The 25,725-nt window shown below is 42.6% G+C and overlaps 1 protein-coding gene and 1 long non-coding RNA gene across 6 annotated transcripts in view; one reads left to right on the forward strand and one right to left on the reverse strand.

The window, feature by feature from the left end:
• The window catches only part of LOC140718706 (uncharacterized), a 38,237-nt gene extending 23,880 nt beyond the window's left edge, over positions 1–14,357 (reverse strand). For both annotated transcript variants that reach the window (XR_012096764.1, XR_012096765.1), the window contains exon 1: positions 14,110–14,357. This is a non-coding gene — a long non-coding RNA (uncharacterized lncRNA). The remainder of the gene's footprint in view (positions 1–14,109) is intronic.
• Positions 14,358–14,438: 81 nt separating this feature from the next.
• The window catches only part of trpm7 (transient receptor potential cation channel, subfamily M, member 7), a 158,943-nt gene continuing 147,656 nt past the window's right edge, over positions 14,439–25,725 (forward strand). For all 4 annotated transcript variants that reach the window (XM_073032774.1, XM_073032776.1, XM_073032777.1 and 1 more), the window contains exon 1: positions 14,439–14,616. In XM_073032774.1, the coding sequence (XP_072888875.1) occupies positions 14,605–14,616 (12 nt within the window). In that variant the 5' untranslated portion in view covers positions 14,439–14,604. The remainder of the gene's footprint in view (positions 14,617–25,725) is intronic.

The raw sequence follows: 25,725 nt of genomic DNA on the forward strand, positions 1-25,725 counted from the left end.
GGTTACCTTGCAGGTAAGTTGTTAGGAAGGAAGGCAAATGCAACACTAGCATTCATTTTGAGAGGACTAGACTATAAGAGCAAGCATGTACAGCTGAGGCTTTGTAAGACACTGTTTAGACAACAATTGAAGTATTGTGAACAGTTTTGGTCTTTGTATTTGGGGAAAATGTGTTGGTAGTGCAGATGGTTCAAAGGAAATTCATGAGAATGATTCATGAAACGACTAGCTTAACAGATCAAGGGAGTTTCAATGCATTGGGCCCATACTTGAGGGAGTTCAGAAGGACAAGACGGAGAGCATCTCATTGAAACCTCTGGATTATTAAAAGGCCTGGACAGACTGGACACAGGAAGAATGTTTGCCTTAGGAGGAGAGTCTAAAATATGAGTGCGCAGCCTCAGAATAAAGAGACGTTCCATGAGATGAGGAGGAGCTTCTTCAGGCAGAGGATGGTGAATCTGGAATTTGTTGGCATGTGAGCTGTGAAGGGCAAGTGATTGGCTGTACCATAATCACAAGAGATTCTGCAGATGCTGGAAATCTTGAGGAACACACTTAAAATGTTGGAGGAACTCAGCAGGTCAGGCAGCATCTATGGAAAGGAATTAACGGTCGACATTTTGGGTTGAGACCCTTCATCAGGAAGACAAGACTTAAAGACTGGGTGTATTTAAGGCAGAGGTTGAGATTGATAGGTTCCTGATTGATAATGGAGAAGGTACGAGAATGGGCTTGAGAAACAAAGATCAGATGCCATTGAATGGTGTAACAGACTCAATGGGCTGAATGGCCACTCTCTGCTCCAAAAGCTTATGGCTTTGTGCAGGCAGTTCACGTTTTAAATGATTGAGTTCTTTTGCAGAGGTGATAAAGGCACTGGTTGTAGTCTACATGGGCCTAGTAAGGGGAGGACAAACGGTATAAATGTCAGGACACTTGAGGACATCAATGTACAAGGGCATCATGGTGTCAAAGCCCAGAGCTCCCTGAAAGTGGTAGTACCAATTGATAGTGGTGGAGAAGCTTGCCCTCATCAGTTGGGGTATTGAAAACAGGAGTCAAGAAGTCAAAGTCCAGACTACTGCATTCTGCTCTGGTCACTTCATTACAGGAAGGATGTGGAGGCTCTAGAGAGAGTGCACCAGGGTGTCGCCTAAAGACTATCAGATATAAGAGGAGTTTGGACAAACTTGGATTGTTTTCTGCAGTGAGTTAGAGGCCGATGGGAGACTGGATAGGTGGTTTTAGAATTATGAGGGACATAGATAATGTCCCAGGTAGAAATGTTAAATATAGAGAGCATAGCTTTAAGAGGAGGAAAGTTTAAAGGGGATGTGCAGGGAAAAGGAGTGTTAGATGCTGGGAATGTGTTGCTGAGATAATGGCAGAAATAGACACAAAAGTACATTTTAAGAGACATTTAGACAGACAGGGAATAGTGGGGGAGCAAATGTGGACACGTGGGAAGATAGGAAGGGGATTATGGACCACGTGTGGCAGATGGGGGGGGGGGGGAAGACATGGACCACATGTGGGCAGATGAGGGGGAATGTGGACCATGTGCGGGCTGATGGGGGGAAGAATATGGACCATGCATGGGCAGATGGGGGGGGGGGGGGGATATAGACCACGGGTCACTGGCAGCCACCCTGAAAAGAACCTCTTTATCCCCAACTCTCTGCCTTCTGGCAGTCAGCCAATCTTCTATCCATATGAATACCTTGCTCTACCACCACACACTCTTATCTGCTTTAGAAGCCTCATATGTAGCACCTTGTCAAAGGCCTTCTGAAAATCCAGTCAAGTCCACTGACTTTCCTTCATCAAGCCTGCTTGTTACCTCCTCAAAGAAAGCCAAGTTGGCCGTCCCTAAGAAACCTTGTCTCCAACTTCCATCCTACCCTCAAGTTTACCTGGTTCATTTCCGATACCTCCCTCCCCCCAATCTCATTGTCTCTATCTCTGCAGTCAGCTTATCCATTGATGTCTATTATAAACTCAATGACTCTCATAGCTACCCGGACTATACCTCTTTCCACCACATCTGCTCTCAAAATGAGGCTTTTCATTCCAAACTAAAGGAGATGTCCTCCTTTTTCAAAGAAAAGGGCTTCCTTTCTTCCATCAATGCTGCCCTCAACCATATCTCTTCCATTTCACACATATCTGCCCTCACCCCATCCTCCCACCAGCCTCGTGTCCAGCACATAATTGTCTGTAACTTCCACCATCTCCAATGGGATCCCACCACCAAGCACATCTTCCCTTCCCCCGCCACTTTCTGCTTTCTGCAGGGATCACTCCTTACGCAACTCCCTTGTCCATTCATTGCTCCCCACTGATCTCCCTCCTGGTACCTATCCTTGCAAGCGGAACAAGTGCTACACCTGCCCCTACACCTCCTCCCTCACTATTATTTGGGGGCTCTAAACAGTCCTTCCAGGTGAGGTGACACTTCACCTGTGAGTCTATTGGGGTCATCCAGATACCATAGATGACCTTTGTGTCATCAGCAAACTTACTAAGCCATCCCTCCATGCTGGTATCTTTCTTGTAATACCATAGGGTCTCAACTTGTTAAGCAGTCTCCTGTATGGCACCTTGGATTTTCCAAAGGCCTTTGACAAGTACACAATATCCCCTGGTTCTCCATTGTCTATCCTACTAGTTCATTCTTTAAAGATTTCCAAAAGATATGTCAGGCAAGATTTTTCCTTAAGAAAGCCATGCTGACTATGGGCTTTTTTCAACCAGCTCCAACATCTCCCCAACCACTGAGGTCAGACTAACTGTCCATAATTTTCTTTCTTCTGCCTTTCTCCCTTCATGAAGAGTGGAGTGACATTCCAGAATCTAGTGATTCTTGAAAGATCATTACTAATGCCTCCACAATCCCTTCAGCCACCTCTTTCAGAACTCTGGGGTGTACATCATCTGGTCTAGGTGACATACCTACTTACAGACCTTTCAGATTCCCAAGCACCTTCTCTCTAGTAATGACCACACACTTCTGCTCCCATACTCTCCAACTTCTGGCTAATTGGTAGTGTCTTCCACAGTGAAGACTGATGCAAAATATTTGTCTGCCATTTCCTTGTCCCCATTGCTGGCATCATTTGAAACTCTCAGCATTATTTTCCAGTGGTTTGATATGTACCCTCATCTCCCTTTTACACTTTATGCTGTATATCTGAAGGAACTTTTGGTATCCTTTTTAATATTATTGGTCGACTTACCTTTGTATTTCACCTTAATGACTTTTTTTTTTAGTTGCCTTCTGTTGGTTTTGAAAAGCTTCCCAATCCTATAAGAGAGTTATTTCACGTGTATGAAAGTAAAGGAGAGGCGAGAGTGGATATTGAACTGCTGGAAAATGATGCTGGAGAGGTAGTGATGAGGAGCAAAGGAATGGTGGACAAGCTTAATAAGTATTTTGCATTAGTCTTCTCTGTGGAAGCCGCTAGCTGTATGCCAGAAATTCAAGAGTTTCAAGGGGCAGAAGTGAGTGTTATTGCCATTAGTAAGGGGAAGGAGCTTGAGAAGCTGAGAATTCTGAAGGTAGATAAATCACCTGTACTGGAATGACTACACCCCAGGGTTCTGAAGAGATTGTGGAGGCATTTTAGTAATGATCTGTCAAGAATCACTAGATTCTGGAATGGCTTCAGAGGACTGGAAAATTGCAGATGTTACTCCACTCTTTAAGAAGGGAGGGAAGCAGAAGAGAAATTATAGGCCAGTTAGCCTGACTTTAGTGGTTGGGAAAATGTTGGAGTCTATTATTATGGATGATGTTTCAGAGTACTCGGAGACACATGATAAAATAGGTTGAATTTAACATAGTCTCCTTAAGAGGGAATCATGCCTAACAAATCTGTTGGAATTATTTGAGGAAATAACAGGCAGGATAGACAAAGGATATTGATTACTTGGATGTTCAGAAGGCCTTTGACAAGTTGCCACATTTGAGGCTGCTTAACAAGAATCCATGGCATTACAGCAAAGATACCAGCATGAATAGAAGATTGGCTGGCTGGCAGGAGACAAAGAATGGGAATAATAGGGCCTTTTCCAGCTGGCTGCCGGTTACTAGTTGTATCCACAGGGGTCAATGTTGGAACCACTTCTCACGTTACATGTCAATGATTTGGCTGATGAAATTGATGGCTTTGTGGTCAAGTTTGCAGACGATACGAAGATAGGTGGAGGGGCATGGACTCTGCATGAATGCTTAGACAGATTGGGAGAATGATCAAAGAAGTGGCAGATGGAATACAGTATGGTCAGTGTATGGTCATGCACTTTGGTAGAAGGAATAAAGGTGTGGACTATTTTCTAAATGAGAGAAAATCCAAAAAGCAGAGGCGCAAAGGGACTTTGAAGTCCTTGTACAGGATTCTCTAAAGGTTAACTTGTAGGTTGAATAGGTGGTAAGAAAGGCAAATGCAATGTCAGTATTAATTTCAAGAGGACTCGAATATACGAGCAAGGATTTGATGCTAGGAGGTTATAAGGCAGCACTTGGAGTATTGTGAACAGTTTTGGGTCTGTAATCCAAGAAAAGATGGGCTGGCATTGGTGAGGCTCCATAGTTGGTTCACAAGAATGATCTCAGAAACGAAAGGGTTAACATACTGTCTGAGGAGTGTTTACTGGATCTGTGACTTCATTCACCGGAGTTCAGAAGAACTGGGGGTGGTGGGAAGTGGTTCTCAATGAAGTATATTGAATATTGAAAGGCCTAGACAGAGTGGACATGGAGGGGACACTTCCTATGGTCAGTGGGTGTAAGATCAGAGGGAACAGCCTCAGAATAGAGGGACTAGCATTCAGAAAAGAGATGAGGAGGAATTTCTTTAGCCAGAAGGTATTAAATGTGTGGAATTCATTGCTACAGATGGAGGTGGATGTCAAGCCATTGGGTATATTTAAAGCAGAGAGTGATAGGTTCTTGCTAATTAGGGTATCAAAGGTAACAGTAAGGAGGCAGAAGAATGGGATTGAGAGCCATAATTAGCCATAATGGAATGGTGGAGCAGAGCTGGTAGGCTGAATTGACGAATTCTACTTCTATGTCCTATGGTCTATGAATTGATAAGTTACCAGTGAATTGAATTAGAAACATAGAAAATAGGTGCAGGAGTAGGCCATTTGGCCCTTCGAGCCTGCACCGCCATTCAGTATGATCATGGCTGATCATCCAACTCAGAACCCTGTACCTGCTTTCTCTCCATACCCCCTGATCCCTTTAGCCTCAAGGGACATATCTAACTTCCTCTTAAATATAGCCAATGAACTGGCTAATGAATCAACTGTTTCCTGTGGCTGAGAATTCCACAGATTCACCACTCTCTGTGTGAAGAAGTTTTTCCTCATCTCAGTCCTAAAAAGCTTCCCCTTTATCCTTAAACTGTGACCCCTCGTTCTGGACTTCCCCAACATCGGAAACAATCTTCCTGCATCTAGCCTGTCCAATCCCTTTAGAATTTTATATGTTTCAATAAGATCCCCCCTCAATCTCCGGGTCCTGACCAGATATTCCCCAGGACCTTGAGGGAAGTTTGTGTAGAGATAGCAGGAGCTCTGATGGAGATCTTTCAGATGACATCAGAAACGGGGATTGTGCCGGAGGATTGGCGTATTGCTCATGTGGTTCCATTGTTTAAAAAGGGTTCTAGAAGTAAGCCTGGCAATTATAGACCTGTCAGTTTGACATCAGTGGTGGGTAAATTAATGGAAAGTATTCTTAGAGATAGTATTTATAATTATCTGGATAGACAGGATCAGATTAGGAGTAGCCAGCATGGATTTGTGCGTGGAAGGTCATGTTTGACAAACCTTATTGAATTTTTTGAAGTAGTTACGAGGAATGTTGACGAGGGTAAGGCAGTGGATGTAGTCTATATGGACTTCAGCAAGGCCTTTGACAAAGTTCCACATGGAAGGTTAGTTAAGAAGGTTCAGTCGTTAGGTATTAATGCTGGAGTAATAAAATGGATTCAACAGTGGCTAGATGGGAGATGCCAGAGAGTAGTGGTGGATAATTGTTTATCGGGATGGAGGCTGGTGACTAGCGGGGTGCCTCAGGGATCTGTTTTGGGCCCAATGTTGTTTGTAATATACATAAATGATCTGGATGATGGGGTGGTAAATTGGATTAGTAAGTATGCTGATGATACTAAGGTAGGAGGTGTTGTGGATAATGAGGTGGGTTTTCAAAGCTTGCAGGGAGATTTATGCCGGTTAGAAGAATGGGCTGAATGTTGGCAGATGGAGTTTAATGCTGAGAAGTGTGAGGTTCTACATTTTGGCAGGAATAATCCAAATAGAACATACAGGGTAAATGGTAGGGCATTGAGGAATGCAGTGGAACAGAGAGATCTAGGAATAACAGTGCATAGTTCCCTGAAGGTGGAGTCTCATGTAGATAGGGTGGTAAAGAAGGCTTTTGGAACGCTGGCCTTTATAAATCAGAGCATTGAGTACAGAAGTTGGGATGTAATGTTAAAATTGTACAAGGCATTGGTACAATTTGGAATATTGTGTACAGTTCTGGTCACCGAATTATAGGAAAGATATCAATAAATTAGAGAGAGTGCAGAGACGATTTACTAGGATGTTACCTGGGTTTCAGCACTTAAGTTACAGAGAAAGGTTGAACAAGTTAGGTCTCTATTCATTGGAGCGTAGAAGGTTGAGGGGGGATTTGATCGAGGTATTTAAAATGTTGAGAGGGATAGATAGAGTTGACGTGAATAGGCTGTTTCCATTGAGAGTAGGGGAGATTCAAACGAGAGGACATGATTTGAGAGTTAGGGGGCAAAAGTTTAAGGGAAACACGAGGGGGTATTTCTTTACTCAGAGAGTGATAGCTGTGTGGAATGAGCTTCCTGTAGAAGTAGTAGAGGCCAGTTCAGTTGTGTCATTTAAGGTAAAATTGGATAGGTATATGGACAGGAAAGGAGTGGAGGGTTATGGGCTGAGTGCGGGTAGGTGGGACTAGGTGAGATTAAGAGTTCGGCACGGACTAGGAGGGCCGGAATGGCCTGTTTCCGTGCTGTGATTGTTATATGGTTATAATCTTCTAAATTCCAGTGAGTATAAGCCTAGTCGATCCAGTCTTTCTTCATATGAAAGTCCTGCCATCCCAGGAATCAATCTGGTGAACCTTCTCTGTACTCCCTCTATGGCAAGAATGTCTTTCCTCAGATTAGGGGACCAAAACTGCACACAATATTCTAGGTGTGGTCTCACCAAGGCCTTGTACAACTTTTTGTTGTACAACAATTGACTATTATTACTTACATCCTTCATATACATGAGTAAGAACCTTTATGTTATGTCTCCATCTACATAATAACTATCATGTACAACAGGATAGTCAATATAACATAGAAATACAGTTGCGTCAGCATGAATTAATCAGTCTGATGGCCTGGTGGAAGAAGCTGCCCCGGAGCCTGTTGATAGATAGATAGATAGATACTTTATTCATCCCCATGGGGAAATTCAACTTTTTTCCAATGTCCCATACATTGTACATGTTGTAGCAAAACTAATTACATACAATACTTAACTCAGTAAAAAATATGATATGCATCTAAAATCACCCTCTCAAAAAGCATTAATAGTAGCTTTTAAAAAGTTCTTAAGTCCTGGCGGTAGAATTGTAAAGCCTAATGGCATTGGGGAGTATTGACCTCTTCATCCTGTCTGAGGAGCATTGCATCGATAGTAACCTGTCGCTGAAACTGCTTCTCTGTCTCTGGATGGTGCTATGTAGAGGATGTTCAGAGTTATCCATAATTGACCGTAGCCTACTCAGCGCCCTTCGCTCAGCTACCGATGTTAAACTCTCCAGTCCTTTGCCCACGACAGAGCCCGCCTTCCTTACCAGCTTATTAAGACGTGAGGCGTCCCTCTTCTTAATGCTTCCTCCCCAACACGCCACCACAAAGAAGAGGGCGCTCTCCACACTGACCTACAGAACATCTTCAGCATCTCACTACAGACATTGAATGATGCCAACCTTCTAAGGAAGTACAGTCAACTCTGTGCCTTCCTGCACAAGGCATCTGTGTTGGCAGTCCAGTCTAGCTTCTCGTCTAACTGTACTCCCAGATACTTGTAGGTCTTAACCTGCTCCACACATTCTCCATTAATGATCACTGGCTCCATATGAGGCCTAGATCTCCTAAAGTCCACCACCATCTCCTTGGTCTTGGCTTTTAAGTTGTGGTATTGTTTCCTGGATGATAGCAGCTGGAAGAGTTTGTGGTTGGGGTGACTCGGGTCTCCAATGATCCTTCGGCCCCTTTTTACACACCTGTCTTTATAAATGCCCTAAATTGTGGGAAGTTCACATCTACAGATGCGCTGGGCTGTCTGCACCACTCTCTGCAGAGACCAGTTCCCCTGTAGAAAGTTCTTAAGATTTGGGGGCATATATCAAATTTCTTCAACCGTCTAAGAGGCGAAAGAGGCGCTGCTGTCCTTTTTCACCACACAGCCGTTACGTACAGACCACGTGAGATCCTCGTTGATGCCGAGGAGCTTAAAGCTGTTCACCCTCTCAACCCCAGATCCATTCCTCCTGTAGTGCACAACCAGCTCCTTTGTTTTTGCGACATTGAGGGAGAGGTTGTTCTTTTGACAACACTGTGTCAGGGTGATGACTTCTTCCCTGAAGGCTGCCGCATTATTATTTGAGATTAGGCCAATCAGTGTAGTGTCATCAGCAAATTGGAGCTGTGGGTGGTGACACAGTCATGGGTACAGACAGTACAGGAGAGGACTTAGGACACAGCCCTGAGGGGCACCTGTGTTGAGGGTCAGAGGTGAGGGAGCCCACTCTTGTTACAGACAGACAGACATACTTTATTGATCCCGAGGGAAATTGGGTTTCGTTATAGCCGTGCCAACCAAGAATAGTGAAGAAATATAGCAATATAAAACCATAAATAATTAAATAATAAGTTAATCATGCCAAGTGGAAATAAGTCCAGGACCAGCCTATTGGCACAGGGTGTCCGACACTCCGAGGGAGGAGTTGTGAAGTTTGATGGCCACAGCTATGACGCTCAGTATTACATCTCGGTGGAATGAGTCTCTGGCTGAACGTACTCCTGTGCCTAACCAGTACATTATGGAGTGGATGGGAGTCATTGTCCAAGATGGCATGCAACTGCTGGTGATCTGACAGGAAATTGTGCTTATTGCTCAGCATGACCTGACACCAGAGCAGCATTTTTGACTGAGCTCATATTATAGACATTGGATCAAGTTGTACTTTACCAGTGAAATGGCTTCTGCCTAACTGCCTTACTGTGGTCGATGGCACTCCCTCTATCTTCTACTTGGTAGATTTCTTCCAGAATTCTAGCACTTAATCCACATGTTAATATAAAATGGTGGATTCCTGATTTGTAAAGAGACAGGTTTAACAAACAGCATAAAAACTCAATAAATCTTACATACTTAGTAAAATGTAACACAATTTTTCTTTGTTATGGGAATGTAAGTTTTGAAATAGTAACTAGGGTGTGTTTTCTCTTGGCTTTGGCAAGAGAATATTTTACGAAACAGGGGGCTTGGGGTAGGGAGCAGCAGCAGGAAAAGGAAAAACAAACTTTGTTAATTATATATTATGAAAATACATGACTGTTTGCAACATATTGAAACATCAGTGCATGGAGGCCCGACAGCTCCTTCAGTTTATTTAATTGCTATGATCAGCCTCTCTGACAAGGGCGTGTTCCAGACAGACAACACTTGCTTCTAGCCTCAGTGGTGAGATCAATTGCCTGAATAAGAACATAATTTGGAGGCATGGAGAGACAGAAATTGGTGAACATTATCAAAAATATGGCAAAGGTTTTATAATTAGAGGAAAAATATTTACTGTTAATATATTAAACTATGGCAACACAATATCAGAGTCTACTACAAAGAACTGGCATTCTATCTGGTGTTTACAGGAAATGTGTTTCATGTTTGATGGGATTCAGGACAATAAGAACTTGGGAAACCTCTCTCTCCTTTGCCATCTAAGTTTTTCCTGGCGTTACCCTTATACTTTGTTCACTATGTTGCTTTAAAAAAATAGAAACTTATATGGTCCCTTTTATATTTTGAAGTAATTGTCAATAATTTGGAAACAATCTAATTGTCACCTTCACTCCTTGAAAATGGAAATATTTTCAGTCAGTCGTACAGCACAAAAACCAGCCCTTTGTCCAACTCAGTCATACTGTGTGTTGCCCAGCTGCCATGTTTGGTCTCTAAACCTCTCCTACCCATGTATTCATGGGTGATTTTTAAATGTGATTTCTGGCCGTTCATCCAAATACGCACTGCCCTTTGTGTGAAGAGGCCACCCCGATGCCCCCTCTAAATCCCTCACCTTTTGTCCTAAGCCTATGCCCTCTTGTTTTTGCCTCCTCCCTTTGAAAGAGACTATATGTTTTCACCCTGTCATAACTCCCATGATCTTGTATAGCTCTATCAGGTCATCCCTTAATCTCCTACATCCCAGGGAATAAAGTCCTAGACTACAAACCTCCCCTTGTAACTCCTGGTAAATCTTTTCTGCACTCTTTCCAGTTTAATATCTGTCCTGTAACAGGTTGAGCAAAACTGTACACCGTACTTCGTGTAGCCTCACCAACAGCTTATATAACTGCAATACAACTAAACAATTCCTGTACTCAGTGCCCTAACTGATAAAGGTCAGGGTGCCAGACACGTTCTTCAGCACCTTGTCAATAGCTGTGATGCCGCGTTCACTGAACTACGCTCTTGCAGTCCTGGGTCCCCTGTTCTGTACCACTCTCACCCTGGTCTGATCTGCCAACTGCAATACCTCACACTTAACTGGACTGAATGCCATCTACCAATCCTAAGCTCACATTCTGAGCGGATTAATAACTTTTTATAACCTTCTGTCCTACCTACAACACATCTATGTTAGTATCATCAGCAAACTAACTAACCATGCCTGTACATTCATGTCCAAATTGTTTCACTTAAATTGCAAACAACAAAGATCTTAGTATCAACCCCTGTGGCACAGCATGAGTCACAAGACTCTAGCCTGAGAAAGAACCCCCTGCTTCCTCTTGAATTCAATCTGCTATTCTCCCTGGATCCCAGCCTTCCAAACTAGCATGAGGTTCAGAGAAGATTCACTAGAATGATTCCTGGAATGAGCGGGTTAATATATGAGGAACGTTTGACCACTCTTGGACTGTACTCCTTGGAGTTTAGAAGAATGAGGGGGGACCTCATAGAAACATTTCGAATGTTGAAAGGCATGGACAGAGTGGATGTGGCAAAGTTGTTTCCCATGGCGGGGGAGTCTAGTACAAGAGGACATGACTTGAAGATTGCAGGGCACCCATTCAGAACAGAGATACGAAAAAATTTTTTTAGCCAGAGGGTGGTGAATCTATGGAATTTGTTGCCACGGGCGACAGTGGAGGCCAAGTCATTGGGTGTATTTAAGGCAGAGATTGATAGGTATCTGAGTAGTCAGGGCATCAAAGGTTATGGTGAGAAGGCGGGGGAATGGGACTAAAGGGGAAATTGGATCAGCCCATGATGAAATGGTGGAGCAGACTCGATGGGCTGAATGGCCGACTTCTGCTCCTTTGTCTTATGGTCATGCAGTGTCAAGTTTTAAGTTTAAGTTCAATTATTATTCACCATACATGAATGCCCATGAACACAGTCAAATGAAACAGCTTTGAAAAGCTTTGCTAAAATCTGTATAGACAACATTCACCCTATCGCATACCTCCTTGAAGAACTTCAAGTGATTTGTCAGACAATTTCCATGCTGACTGTCCCAAATCAGACCATCTCTCCAAGTGTTGGTAGATCTAGTACATGACAATGGCCTTAACCACTTGCTCTCAAAATCCTCATCCATGTTTTAATTACCTTCAAGTTCTTCTGTTTCAATGTTCCCCTTTCTCATCTAATCTTTCACCAACAGTTCCACTCTCTGCATCTCCTTCATTGTCTCATGGATCTAATAACTCTGCTTACTCATTAGCAAAGGCACATGACTTCAGATCTATCATGCTCAAGTCTGTCCATGTCTTTCACTCTTGCAAACTCCAGCTCAAGCATTTCTTCAATTTTACTCTCTTCTGCAATCCAGTCTGGTTTGGGAAATCCCCAGGTTAAGAACACCTGGCTTAAAGGACAGGCTGTACATAAAAACAAGCTCCCAGAATATTATTAAATTCAAAAGTCACATGCGCGCGCGTGCGCGCGCACACACACACACACACACACACACACACACACACACAGAGTAACTTCATTCCTACAAATGACAGAACTAGATTTCTCTCTGTTTACTTTTAATCACTGTTCTTATCAGGTTGATATGCTTTTGATACCATTCATTACAATACCATTGAGGGATGGTTACCATAGAGTGATTTTTTTGTTTATTTTCTGACATGGAAAGTCTGTAAAAACTGAATCTGTTTGTTATCTGGGGACAGTCTGTATGTGGAAAAATCAAAATGCAAAAACTACAGAGCTGCAAGTCTGAAGTAAGCAGGCCAGACAGCATCTGTGCAGAAAGAAACAGAGTTAATGCTTCGGGTCAAAGACCCTTCATTTCTGCTGTACTTACATTTTCCAAGTGCCTCAAGTACCTTCCTGAACTGTGACTTCCCTTATATCATAACTGAGGAGACTTCGAACCAAACTCAACTATTGCTGACAACTTTTCTCCCCTCGGCCAGAGAAAGTACAAGTTCTTTGTCCTCACTTCCCCAGAGCTCAGGGTGTTAGCAGCAGGAAGTGGGCAGTTTTATTTTATTTAATGATACCCTTCTGGGTTTCCAAGCCGCGCCGGTTAACCCTAACCTAATCATAGGGCAATTTACAACAACCTACCTGGCACATCTTTGGATTGTGGGAGAAAACCCACGCATTCCACGGGGAGGATGTACAGAAACTTGCTACAGAATGGATCTGGAATTGAACTCCGGAACATTCTGAACTGTAGTAGTGTCGCACCAACTGCTACGCTACCACTGTGCCCTCTTGTGCGTTAGGGTTAGAATCAACCCTAACCGAATTCCAGATTCTATGAGATTTCACCCACCAGCTTCCTTTCCTCTTTACAGCAGGGTTCCCAATTTGAGGTCCATGACCCTTCGAATAATGGCAAGGTTCCCTGGTCTGTCCCCATTTGCATCAACCGTTCCCCCTTATGATTGCACTTGGTCGAGCAAGCAGAAGCATCATAGTGAGAGCAATGTCTATCATTTCACCAACTTCCTTCCTACCATGTCAGGACTTCCAAGGAAAGCGATGATTCATTTGCATTTCCTCCAATTACAGTGCATTTGTGCTTTCATTAGAGAATCCAGATGCCTTGCATGACAGCTTTGCAGCACCTCTGCATTTAGTCTAGAGACGTGACTCGGAGCTCTCAGCCACCAACTCTCCATGACCTCCTATACAATTGAACCCCAAGCCAACATAAGCTAGAGGAACAGCACCTCATCTTGGACCTGAGCTCAATATCAGCTATCGTGTCAAGCTGGTACTAACACCTGCAATGTCTGTTGTATTGGCTCATTGTCCCATTTCCAACAGCACCACCTGACCTGCACTTTATTTACTTTTCCTTTGTTTTTGCATTCTCACCCTTTGACACCCCTCATTTCATACCTTCTGTTCAACTTCCCTCCTTAACCCACCAACGTATACATTTTCTCTGTAATGGCACTGGTCTCAAGCAATCATTTCCTTTGTCGTACCCACCATACCCCTTTTTGCAGCTTAGACATTCTCCTATTCTGACAAATGGTCTTTAACCAGAAACATTACCCGTTTCTCTCCCACAGACGCTACCTGACCACACACAATCCATCCTCCCCATCTCAAACCAACCTGCACTCCGATTGTCCTGCTACAGGGGCCCGACAGCGGCTGCTGCTCCCACAAATTAGTTACCACATCACCCTCTAAACCAGGAGTTCCCAACCTGGGGTCCCACAGACCGCTTGCTTAATAATATTGGTCTACGGCATAAAACAAAAGGTCGGGAACCTCTAGTCTAAATACTTATGAACTCACGTTGCTTCCTCACTTCAGGGTTACTAATGTTGCAGGCGACATCCAGCTTCCAGAACTGGGCCTGATCCTCCTTTCCTACGTGGACCAGCATCTCCTGGACGCCAAAAGGCCAGGGACAGGCGACGAGGATGGGGGGAGCGGAGAGGGGATCCAGACTGTGTCAGTGGGCCAAGGACCGGACCGGTACGGACTCACCCCACACCTTACCCGCTAACGGTCAAGCACACCGCCACACTCAGTCAGCCATGTTTTTTGGGGGGGTGGGAGAGTGACGCGTTGGTGACGTTCCCTCGGCCCCGCCCCTCTTCACGCGATCGTCACATGACGAGCGTTAGCGGCGGAGGCGCCAGGGCGTCAGTCGGAGTCGCTCCATTATGAAAGTGGTGGCTTCCACGGGCCTGGCACTCTGTACCACCTGGGACTCTGCTGCGCCGTCCGCCCGCGCACCACGTAGATGGCTCAAGGCCACGCGGAGCCACTTCTGCAGCCTCACCCATGAAGAGAATGGTAGGTGGCTCAGAATGCGTCAATTCCCGGGGCAATCGACCTGGCTGACGGCCGCGTGGTGAGGCCTATTGGGGCTTCGGCCCGACTCGGCCGGCTGACTTGAGGAGTACAGGGCGCGTCTGATCCGAATCAGTAGTTGCCAGCCACGTCACTGCTGCCCGGCGGGACAGCACCGGGGCTGGGGTATGACGGGTTGGGCCTACGCTGACTCCGAGGCTGTGGCTCAGCGCCTGGCCTGCAGGTTCATATCGATCAGTAACCATGGCGACTCGAACCATCCTGTCATTTGTAGCCATCTGGACAGCGCTGATGCACCGAGGGCGTTAGTCTTAAGATCACTTTCAAATTTAAATTAAGTAAGGCTATAGACCCTCTATTTTAATAATAACATAACTAAAATTGGTATTGCTTCAATTATCCGATCTACTTTCTGTAACGTTTTAACAAAACTACCTTGTCCACCAATAAACTTGCCTCCCTCTTATTGCTTTGCAGGTAAATAGTTTCTGATGCTTCTGTTTTGTTTTAATATTTCGTCAATTTGAAGTTGTACCCATAATCCTGAGCTTCCCAATGTAAGAAATATGCTCACTGAATCGCCCCTGTCAAGCCCTTCTCTGAATTCTCAGCATTAGTGAGGTGACCTCCTATTGGCATACGCAAGGTTTTAAATTTGGCACTTTTTAGTGGTGGGTGAAGTACTTTAAATAGTTTAAATGGATATCGCGTACACATATTTTAATATAAACGCATTGCTGGAGCCATTTGATGTATTTTCTAACTCTTATAAATTTGATTGAGTTTTGGCCTGCTTGTGCTCAATAATTTTCTATTATCAACTCCATCTCATGGTTAGTCCTGCTAACCTCTGTTGCACTGTTTAAATAAAGGAGTTGTACAGCAAGACCCCTGCAGTTGAGGTGAGACTACTTTCCTGAAGGGTTTTCAGTTTGATTTGTTTTGCAAATTACTTGCTGTTTGTATATGATAACTTTGTTTCTTGTAGTATACATGGCTCTCTGACTGGGCATTTAATTCTCAAAATTATTCTTCAGCTTTTCTGTTTGGTTCCAGTGTGATTGCTACACATTTTCTCTATATGATAGTCGATCTATCAAGCTGCTTCTTTGTACATAATAAATGAGCGTGGCGGTAGTCTATTTGTCCTGTTCTGCCATTAATTAAGATCATGGTTGACCTTTGACCTCAACATTTTCCGTTTTCCTTGGTTACATTATATCCAGAAATCTGCTGATCCCTTGGTAGAGAATGTCAAAGATTCATCATTATCTAAAGGAATTTATCTACATCTCAATCCTATGATTCCTCTAAGTCTGGGACCTCTTATTCTAGACCTCTTTGGCTGTGAAATATCCTCCCTGTAAGAATTTTTAGTTTCATTTTGATCCATTGTTGTTAATTCTGGAGAATTCAGGTCTGGTTTACTTTATCTCTTCTCTTCTCCCCCCCCCCCCCCCCACCCCCGGAAGACATTCCATTCCTAGGAATAGCCTAGTGAATCTTTGTTCTGTGGTAAATGTATCCTTTTGGGTTAGGCAACCAAACCTGGAGATGGTTCTCCAGGATGTGCTATTAGGCCAATGTTATAAAAGTAAATCATGAGTCCAGAATACGGTTTGCCTGTTTAATTGCTTTTTGTATATTGTGTGCAAGCTTTAAGTGATTTCTGTATGAGGATCCCTTAGATATCAATTTATCCAATGCTTTTGTGTGTGTACTTTGTATATTTACACATTATTGCATTTGTGTTGTTCTTGCCTACTCACTTGGCCTTTGTATATCACCTGTAATCTATTTATATTACATTCCCAACCAGTTTGTTATCAGCAACAAACCTACAAATATAGACGTACAAAAAAGCTGGATGAACTCAGCAGGTCGGGCAGCATCAGTTGACTGCTTCTTTCAACGGATGCTGCCCGACCTGCTGAGTTCATCCAGCTTGTTTGTACGTCTATATTTGACCACAGCATCTGCAGTGTACTTTGTGTAAACTTACGAATATGATGTTTGTGCCCTTCAGTCAAATTCATGATGGTCAGAATCAGGTTTATTATAGTCACTGATGTGTGTCATGAAATTTGTTGTTTTTGGCAACAGTATAATGCAAGAGTGTGGTGTTGTTCATGGACTGGGCACAACTACCATTTTCAATGTCCCACAGTGGCGAATTGCCAGTCTGTTCATTCTTATTTTGCTGAGTCCTGCCCAATAACAAATTCTCAATTCTTGTTGGGTTATTGCCCTAAATTCTCTGCTGTAAACTTGACAATCAACCTTGTATAGGTTGTTGTATAAAGTCGGCAAAATACGTTGTAACTTTCCATGTGTTTTCCTTGGTCAACTCTTCCCTTGACCATTCTTAGTATCGCTTGTTGGGATTGAAGAGCCTATTTTCTGAAGTTCAAACTCTTTGAATTCTATTGTTTCATGCACACTTTCCCTCGTATCAATTAACATTTTTATATTTCACGCAATATGGCCATTCCCTAATTGGTTCCTCATGTTGATCTATATTTTCTATCTCCTTTGTTACAGTAGTGTTATATTTGCTGTTTCTTTCTGTCCAGAATCAAAAGAATGTTGATAGTTCCTATTACAATGTATTTAGTATACCTGCTGATTATTTCACTTTAAGCATATTCTTGAGATTTATCAAGCTGTAATCTTACTAGTTTACTTGGAATTTTTAATTAGTTATTGTTTGAAGCTTCTTGTAATCTGTTGATTCGGAAGAACAAAGTCTTAGTGACATCAGTGCCATTTTTCTTGCATTCCAGTGCTTTGATATTCTAAACAAGAATTTAATTTCTCATTTTAAATACAGGTAGAAGCTTTAATGCTCGGTAATGTGATCATTGTATGCTGGGTATGCCATAACTCTTGGTTCTGGAATTGAGATTTCTGTGGATTTTTCCTGCTGACAAAGTTCTGTTCCTCTTCGCATATTTCTGTATTAATGTTCCACAGTATGACTTTGTTCTGGACTGTATATCACAAATTCTACACAACTATCAGTAACCTGTGTCACTGAAGCAGAGGTGAATTCCTTAAGAACACAGATTCTCTTAGCATTCACTAAGAGGCCTGTGTCATTGCTGCTTTGAAGATTACACTCACCAGAGCTTTGCTCAGTTTTGTATTCCCTCATATTTTGGAGATTATGGGTGATTTAAATTGATTAAGGAATTCAGTCAGCTAATAAAGTGAAAACTTTCTAGTGTGGTAATCCTCAAATGTTAAAATTTAATCAGACCCATTATCTTCCTACAGAGAATGTGTGCTGGTCTACTGGGATGTTGCAGATGGGGAACTTTAATGTGATAATGGGATTGAAAGGACATGAAGAAATGTGGTCAAATAAAGTGGATTTACAGGCCAGCTCTGATACTGAATGGGGTATAACCACTCATAACTAATGTATGTTCTTCCCAGAACTTCCTTACCATTGCATCACTCAAGTCTAATTGTAGACTGCTTTATTTTCTGTTGCGCATAGCCCATTACCAATGGGCAGAACAGTGGGTCAGCAATCACACCCCTCTCTGTTCCTTTCCTGCTCTAGCAGAGAGGCGGGTAGCAATCAAACCCCTCGGTATTCCCTCCCCCCTCTGGCAGGACAGACAGTCAGCAATCACTCCTCTCTATTCCCTCCGGCAGGACAGACGGTCAGCAATCACTCCTCTCTATTCCCTCCCCTGCCCCAGTAGGGTAATGGGTCAGCAATCACTCCTCTCTATTCTCTCCTCCCTCTGCCTGTTGGTCTGCATTCCTGTGGTAGTAGCTGCTGGTTACTTCGTTTGTGACTGGAATTGGCTGGTCTATGTCATCTCAACCTGGATATTCATTCCACATTTAACCATTACAGCAGTGAGCTGGCCTGTCTTAAGAAATAATATTTTGGTCACTTTCCCCACTTTTTTTGTAACTATTTCTGTTTGTTTCAATTTCCCATTTCAATTCACACTAGGACAATGTTTTTGAAAGACTTCCTTTCTCTTCCCCTTTAATAGAACTCTTGGTATTGTTTCAGTCTCACATCTCAGGTAAATTGCATCTTGATGTGATTTCACTGGTCTCATTTAAATTCGATATAGAGAAAGCAAATACAGCAAAACTATGATTTGACATCCTTGTGATTTTGATGATGGATTATCTGATTTTCCAGGCTGTTGTTGTCACTCCTATTAATAGGCCTTTGCAACTTTTATTTCACTTTAAATTAAATGTGTTATGTTGCAGTACAGTAAGTTTTCCAGCAAGTTAAAGGAAGCAGGAAATACAACCTGGAATGTCAAAACAAATTAAAACACAAATGCTCTGGACTTAGCTTCAAGGCTACCCATGTTCCTGACCCTCGATGTTCCTAGCCCTCACTTTGGCCTGCACTCTGACCCCTAGTTTCACTCTGGACTAACCAGTTGGACAGATGGTTAGCCATAGTGATATTTGAACTAGCAGATACTGAATTGTCAGAATTTTACTTTGCTAGAAGTTAGCAGATTACATGGGAGATGCCCTCTGCTTCTGAGATCTGCATTTCTCATTGAATTATTCCTTCTGACTTGTCTGTCGGACCTGCTATTCTTACTCTCTTCTCTTCAAAGATATTCTTAATGACTTATAAATTATGTCCCCGTCTCATTCTTGTTTCACTTTCTGAATCTATATTTTTCCTGAATTTCCACATTTGGATCTTCAGTTGGGATTGTGGCTTTGTCACAGCACTAAGTGACTTAATCAGTCACAACTGGCATCCTTTGTGATAACATTAGTGACACTTTATTCTTACTTAGCCTCTTTGACTCCACTAAAGATCTTGTGGTTGCCCTCCGTTGCCCTTCTTGTTCAGACTAACTTTATCTAATTCTGCTTTTGTCTATCCAGTTGGCCAAAATGTCTTTAGCGATATCTTCAAACTCCACTGCATACTTGCTTCTAAATCAGTTTGAGACTTCTATTCTTCATCTTCAGTATACAGCTCCTCAGTCTGTTGTCAGGCTGATATGATGTCATCTTTGGAGGAGCTGTACTTTCCTCCAGCTGTGTCTTAAGAGGACAACATTCAATCCTAAGCATTTTTGTTTCCTTTTTAGCTTTTGTCTTGTATTGAACCATACTTCTGCAATGTTGTACCCTGTCCAGTTCTTTAATGATTTATTAAAGATAGTGGCAGACAGATAATGGGTAGGTATTAACAGGAAGTGACTACCATATTCTGTAAGCAAACAGGCCTGTATCTATTTCTAGTATTGACAAATGGATTAGATAATGGGATAGAAAGTCCAGGTACCTATCCTTGCACGAAGATAGCTGGCATATAGTGTAATAAAAGCATTAAGTTATAAAGATGTTAAATAAATGGGCAACACTGTGATAATTGGATAAATTGTAGAAAATGAGTGGCCGTATACTTCACATCTAAAAGGCTTGGAGCATGATTGTTTTTTCAATGTTTCAAATGCTATTAAACAATGGAGGTTCAAAGTAGTTTTGAATAAGGGTTAGGGTGAATTGAAAAAGAGCAAACTTGTGATTTACAAGATTTACAAGGTTAATTCAATGCCATAGAGGTACAGAAATGATTAAAGTAGCCTAATGGATCTTGCGTATGTACAGTATGCTACTCCTGGTCTTTGTACTTGTAATTCTGCATGAGCAATTATGGCACAAGTTGGAAGGAATTCGGTATAGATTACCAGGGTAATGCTGAAGAATTATTAAGGAACAGCTTTGCGTATCAAATCCTTGCTTTCTTTAGTACAGTCCTGTAGGTCACATTCCTCAGTGTAGACTGAAAGATTACTTCCATTCAAGCTCCTGGCTAATTCCCTTTTGAACACTGTGACCAAGCAGTCACTTGCAGATGATTGAGGTTCCCCAATATCTTTGACTTGGTTTTTGAATTAACAGCTCAGATTTGCCCTTTCTGGATCTTTCACGATCCTTATTCGACACTCTCAAATTCCTTTGCTCCAAGAAGGGCACACTGGGTCTTCTCAGCCAACCTTAATGAAATTCTTCCTCACTGGCATCAGTTGTTTTTCTGTTCTCATGCACCTTCTGAGGCTTTGAAACTGTCGTTTATAAGATCCAGTCACACTCCCTTCTGTTGAAGCCCAAACTCCATCTGCTTTACCAATTCCTCTTTAATGGTGTCTTGCCATTTTCAGAGACGTACGCATGTGTGCCGAGATCCTCCTATTCCAACATACCCTTTGGAATGGTACCATGTAGTTCACATTGTCTCTCCTTGTTCTTTTTCACAAGATGTACCAGTTCCCTATTAAATTTCATTTCATTTGTTTGCCCACCTATTTATGTTGTCTTGTAATCTATCATTCTCAACTCTATACCTCCACTGATATTGTGCAAATATTTTTATCCTGCAAACTTGTATTTAAGAGGCTACTGTGAAAGCATTGGTCCTAGCATTGACTCGGGGGACAACTAACTTCTGCCCTCCAGTCTGGAAAATAGCTCTTTCCCATCACTCTGCTTTCTGTCATTGAGCTAAATTCCTATCCTTTATTCCAGAAGCTGTAATGACGATGTTAATTGCCTTATGTAGATGACTTTTGCAGCAATCTCTGCTTACATATTCACTCGGCAAAGAAAACCCATACAGATTGGTCAAAGACAAATCCACAATGGCTGACTTTAACTCATTTCTCCAAGTGCCATTTATTTTCTTTATTTTTGTCTGAGCACTTTCCTACAACTCAAGTTAAACTGATGGACGTGTAATTGTCTGGTACATCCTTATGATTTTTGGTAATAAATGTTATTTGCTCTTTGTGTCTAGGGCAGGGATTCCCAACCTGGGATCCATGGACCCAGCTTAATAATATCCATTGCATAAAAAAGGTTGGGAGCTCCTGGCCTAGAGATTTGTAAGATTATTGGAAGCCCCTTTGCAACCAGGAATGCATTTCATCTGGACCAGGTGACTTTAAATAGAGCTAACATTTCTAAAATTTTTCATATTTTATTAATCTATTTCACCACTTCCACCAGCCCTGCACCTGGGCACTACCTGAAGTTGACAGAATTGTGCAGCATATATTGCTCCATACTGACCAAGCTATCCATGCAGGCAAGTCCCATTTGTGTTTGGCCCATAATTATCTATGTACTCATCCAACTGTTTTTTAAAAGTTGTTATATCTGCCTGAACCACTTCTTGTGGCAGCTCAGTCCGTATTTGTACTACCCTCGGGTAAAGTTGCCTATCAAATTGCTAATAAATTTTTCCCTTCTTACCTTTAACATATGCCCTCCAGTTCTGGATACACCAACCATGGGGAAAGGGCTGAGAGCCTTCATCCTATCCAAACCGTCGTGATTATATACACTTCTGTTAGATCTCTCTTCAAGGAATAAAGTCCTACCCTGTACAGCCTCTCCCTATAACTGTTCCTTAAGTCCTGGCAGCATCTTTGTAGATCTTGTCTGCTCCTGTTTTCAGTTCAAATGTGTCTTTTTTTATGACAGAGCCACCAAATCTGAACATAATACTCCAGTTTCATCATCGTCATGTACAACCCTAACATGACCTCCTGACTTTTGCACTCAATGCCCTGTCTTGTAAAGGCTAGTGTCCACCACCCTGTCTACCTGTGACTCTACTTTCAATGAATCACGTACTTGTATTCCAAGGTCCCTTTTGGACCCCACCATTTACTGTGAAGGTCCTACCTTAATTTGATTTCCCAAATTGCAACACTTCACACTTTTGTGAATTGAATTCCATTTGACATTCTTTTGCCCACATACCCATCTGATCAAGATTCCACTGTGACTTTTTGATAACCTTTACTGACTATAATATCACCTATTTTTAGTGTCATCTATAAACCCACCAACCATACTCTCTACGTTCTTATCCAACTCATTGACACAGATGACAAGCAGCCCCTGAAGCACACTACTAGTCATGGGTCCCCATTCGGAGAAACAGTGTCTCACCATCGCACTCTGCTTCCTACCGTCGGGCCTGTTGTGTATCCAATTAACGCTCCCTGGATCCTATGCAACCTAACCTTCCAGAGCAGCCTATCATACAGAACCTTATCAAAGGCCCTGCTGAAGTCCATATTGATCATGTCTATTCACCTGTCCATATCGACTTGTTCACTTGTTTTTTTTTTTTAAAAACGCAATTAAATCCACAAACCATGATCTCCCAACCACAAAGCCATGCTGTCTGCCCCTAATCAACACTTGTCTTTCTAGCTGTGTATATTTTATCTCAAAATCCCCTCCAGTAACATGCCTACTATAGATGTTTTGACAGGTCTATCATTGCCTGATATTTCTTGGTAGCCTTTCCTAGATAAAAAGACAACATTAGTTACCTTCCAGTCTAGCACCTCATCTGTGGCTAACTATGATGCAGATATATCAACCATGGCTCTCATAGTTTCTTCTCTTGCTTCCATGGCAAGGATCTTGTCTAAAGTAAACGTAGGCCCCTTAGAGAGCGAGAAGGGGGAATTGGTATTGGGTAACATCCCAAGCTGAGGCTTTATGAGGCACTGGTGAGGCCTCACCTTGAGTATTGTGAACAGTTTTGGGCCCCTCCTCTTAGAAAAGATGTGCTGGCATTGGAAAGGGTCCAGAGGAGGTTCACAAGGATGGTTCCAGGAATGAAAGGGTTATCATATGAAGAACATTTGGTGGCTTTGGGATTGTACTCGCTGGAATTCAGAAGGATGGGGGGGGGGTCTCATTGAAGCCTTTCGAATGTTGAAAGGCCTAAATAGAGTAGATGTGGAAAGGATCTTTCCCATGGTGGGAGAGTCTAGGACAAGAGGGCACAGCCTCAGGATAGAGGGGCGCCCTTTCAAAACAGAGATGCGGAGAAATTTCTTCAGCCAAAGGGTGGTGAAGTTGTGGAATTTGTTGCCACATGCAGCTGTGGAGGCCAGGTTGTTGGGTTTATTTAAGACAGAGCTTGATAGGTTCTTGATTGGACATGGCATCAAAGGTTACAGAGAGAAGCCAGGAACTGGGATCGAGGAGGAGAAAAAAAAAGCCATGATTGAATGGCGAAGCAGACTCGATGGGCCAGATGCTACTATGTCTTATGTTAATGAGGAAATGGCAGAGGCTTTGAATGACTATTTTGTGTCAGTCTCCGAGGTGGCGATCATATCAAACATGCTAAAGGAAGATGTTATGGATGCGATGGGAGGTGAGGACCTTGATGTACTGTAATGGTTATCACTAAAGAGGTGGTGCTGAGCAAATTTGTGGGCCTGAAGATAGACAAGTCCCTGGTCCTGATAGAATGCATTCCAGGTTACTGAAAGAGATGGCAGAAGTTGTAGTAGAGGCTTTGGTGATAGATAATTTGCCAAAATTCTCTTGTCTCTGGGCAGGTCTCGGCAGATTGGAAGACGGTGATGTCAATCCACTGTTCAAAAAAGAATATAGGCAAAAGGCAGGTAACTGTAGACCAGTTAGTTTAACATCTGTAGTTGGGAAAATGCTTGAAGCTATAATTAAAGAAGAAATAGTGAGGTATCTGGAAAGAAACGGACCTGTCAGGCAGACACAGCATGAATTTGGCAAAGGCGGGTCCTGTTTGACAAATTTACTGGGGTTCTTTGACAATATAATGAGCGCTGTGGATAGAGGGGGACTGATGGATGTTATTTACTTGGATTTCCAGAAGGCATTCGATAAAGGGCTGCATAAAAGATTTATCCATAAGATAAGGATGCATAGAGTTGGGGGTGATGTATTAGCATGGATAGAGGATTGGTTAACTAATAAAAAGAGAGTTGAGATACATCACCCATTTACTAGAACGAGGGGGTATAGCCTCAAGATTCAGGAGAGTAGATTTAGGATAGAAATGAGGAGGAATTGCTTTTCCCAGAGAGTGGTGAATCTGTGGAATTCTCTGCCCAATGAAGCATTGGAGGCTACCTCAGTAAATATATTTAAGACCAGGTTGGATAGATTTTAGCATTGTAGGGGAATTGAGGGTTATGGGGAAAAGGCAGGTTGGTGGAGATGAGTGCATGGCTAGATGAACCATAATCTTATTGAATGGCGGAGCAGGCTGGACAGGCCAGATGGCCTACTACTCCTATTTGGTATGTTCTTGTGTTTACCTTCATACATTTTAAAATGTCTAGCACCACCTCTTTTGAAATGTATTCCAAAGAAATAGCTATTGCTTTCCTTAGTTCAATGCCTTGGAGTGTATTCATATTATAGAAGAGGAGGTGCTGCTGGTCTTAAAGTATTCTTATAGGGACTAATCCTGGGGCCTGGTCAGGTGTATCCTAAGACATTGTGGGAAGCTAGGTATGAAATTGTAGGAGACTGGCCAGAGATACTTGTGTGAAGTACCAGATTACTGCCTAATGCTACTAATATTGGAAATTTTTTTATGCCGTTTCAGTGGTTGATAAGTTGATGGAGAAGATCCTGAGAGGCAGGATTTATGAACATTTGGAGAGGAATAATATGATTAAGAATAGTCAGCATGGCTTTGTCAAGGGCAGGTCGTGCCTTATGAGCCTGATTGAATTTTTTGAGGATGTGACTAAGCACATTGATGAAGATCGAGCTGTAGTGTATATGGATTTCAGCAAGGCATTTGATAAGGTACCCCATGCAAGGCTTATTGAGAAAGTAAGGAGGCATGGGATCCAAGGGGACCTTGCTTTGTGGATCCAGAACTGGCTTGCCCACAGAGGCAAAGAGTGGTTGTAGACGGGTCATATTCTATATGGAGGTCATATAGAATATATTCTATATCAGCGGTGTGCTTCAGGGATCTGTTCTAGGACCCCTACACTTCGTGATTTTAAAAAATGACCTTGATAAGGAAGTGGAGGGATGGGTTAGTAAATTTGCTGATAACACAAAGGTTGGGGGTGTTGTGGATAGTGGAGGTCTGTCAGAGGTTACAGTGGGACACTGGATGCAAAACTGGGCTGAGAAGTGGTAGATGGAGTTCAACCCAGATAAGTGTGAGGTGGTTCATTTTGGTAGGTCATAGTATATAGGCAGAATATAGTATTAATGGTAAGACACTTGGTAGTGTGGAGGATCAGAGGGATCTTGGGG

This window comes from Hemitrygon akajei, chromosome 30 (assembly GCF_048418815.1).
Source record: "Hemitrygon akajei chromosome 30, sHemAka1.3, whole genome shotgun sequence".
Lineage (NCBI taxonomy): Eukaryota > Metazoa > Chordata > Chondrichthyes > Myliobatiformes > Dasyatidae > Hemitrygon > Hemitrygon akajei.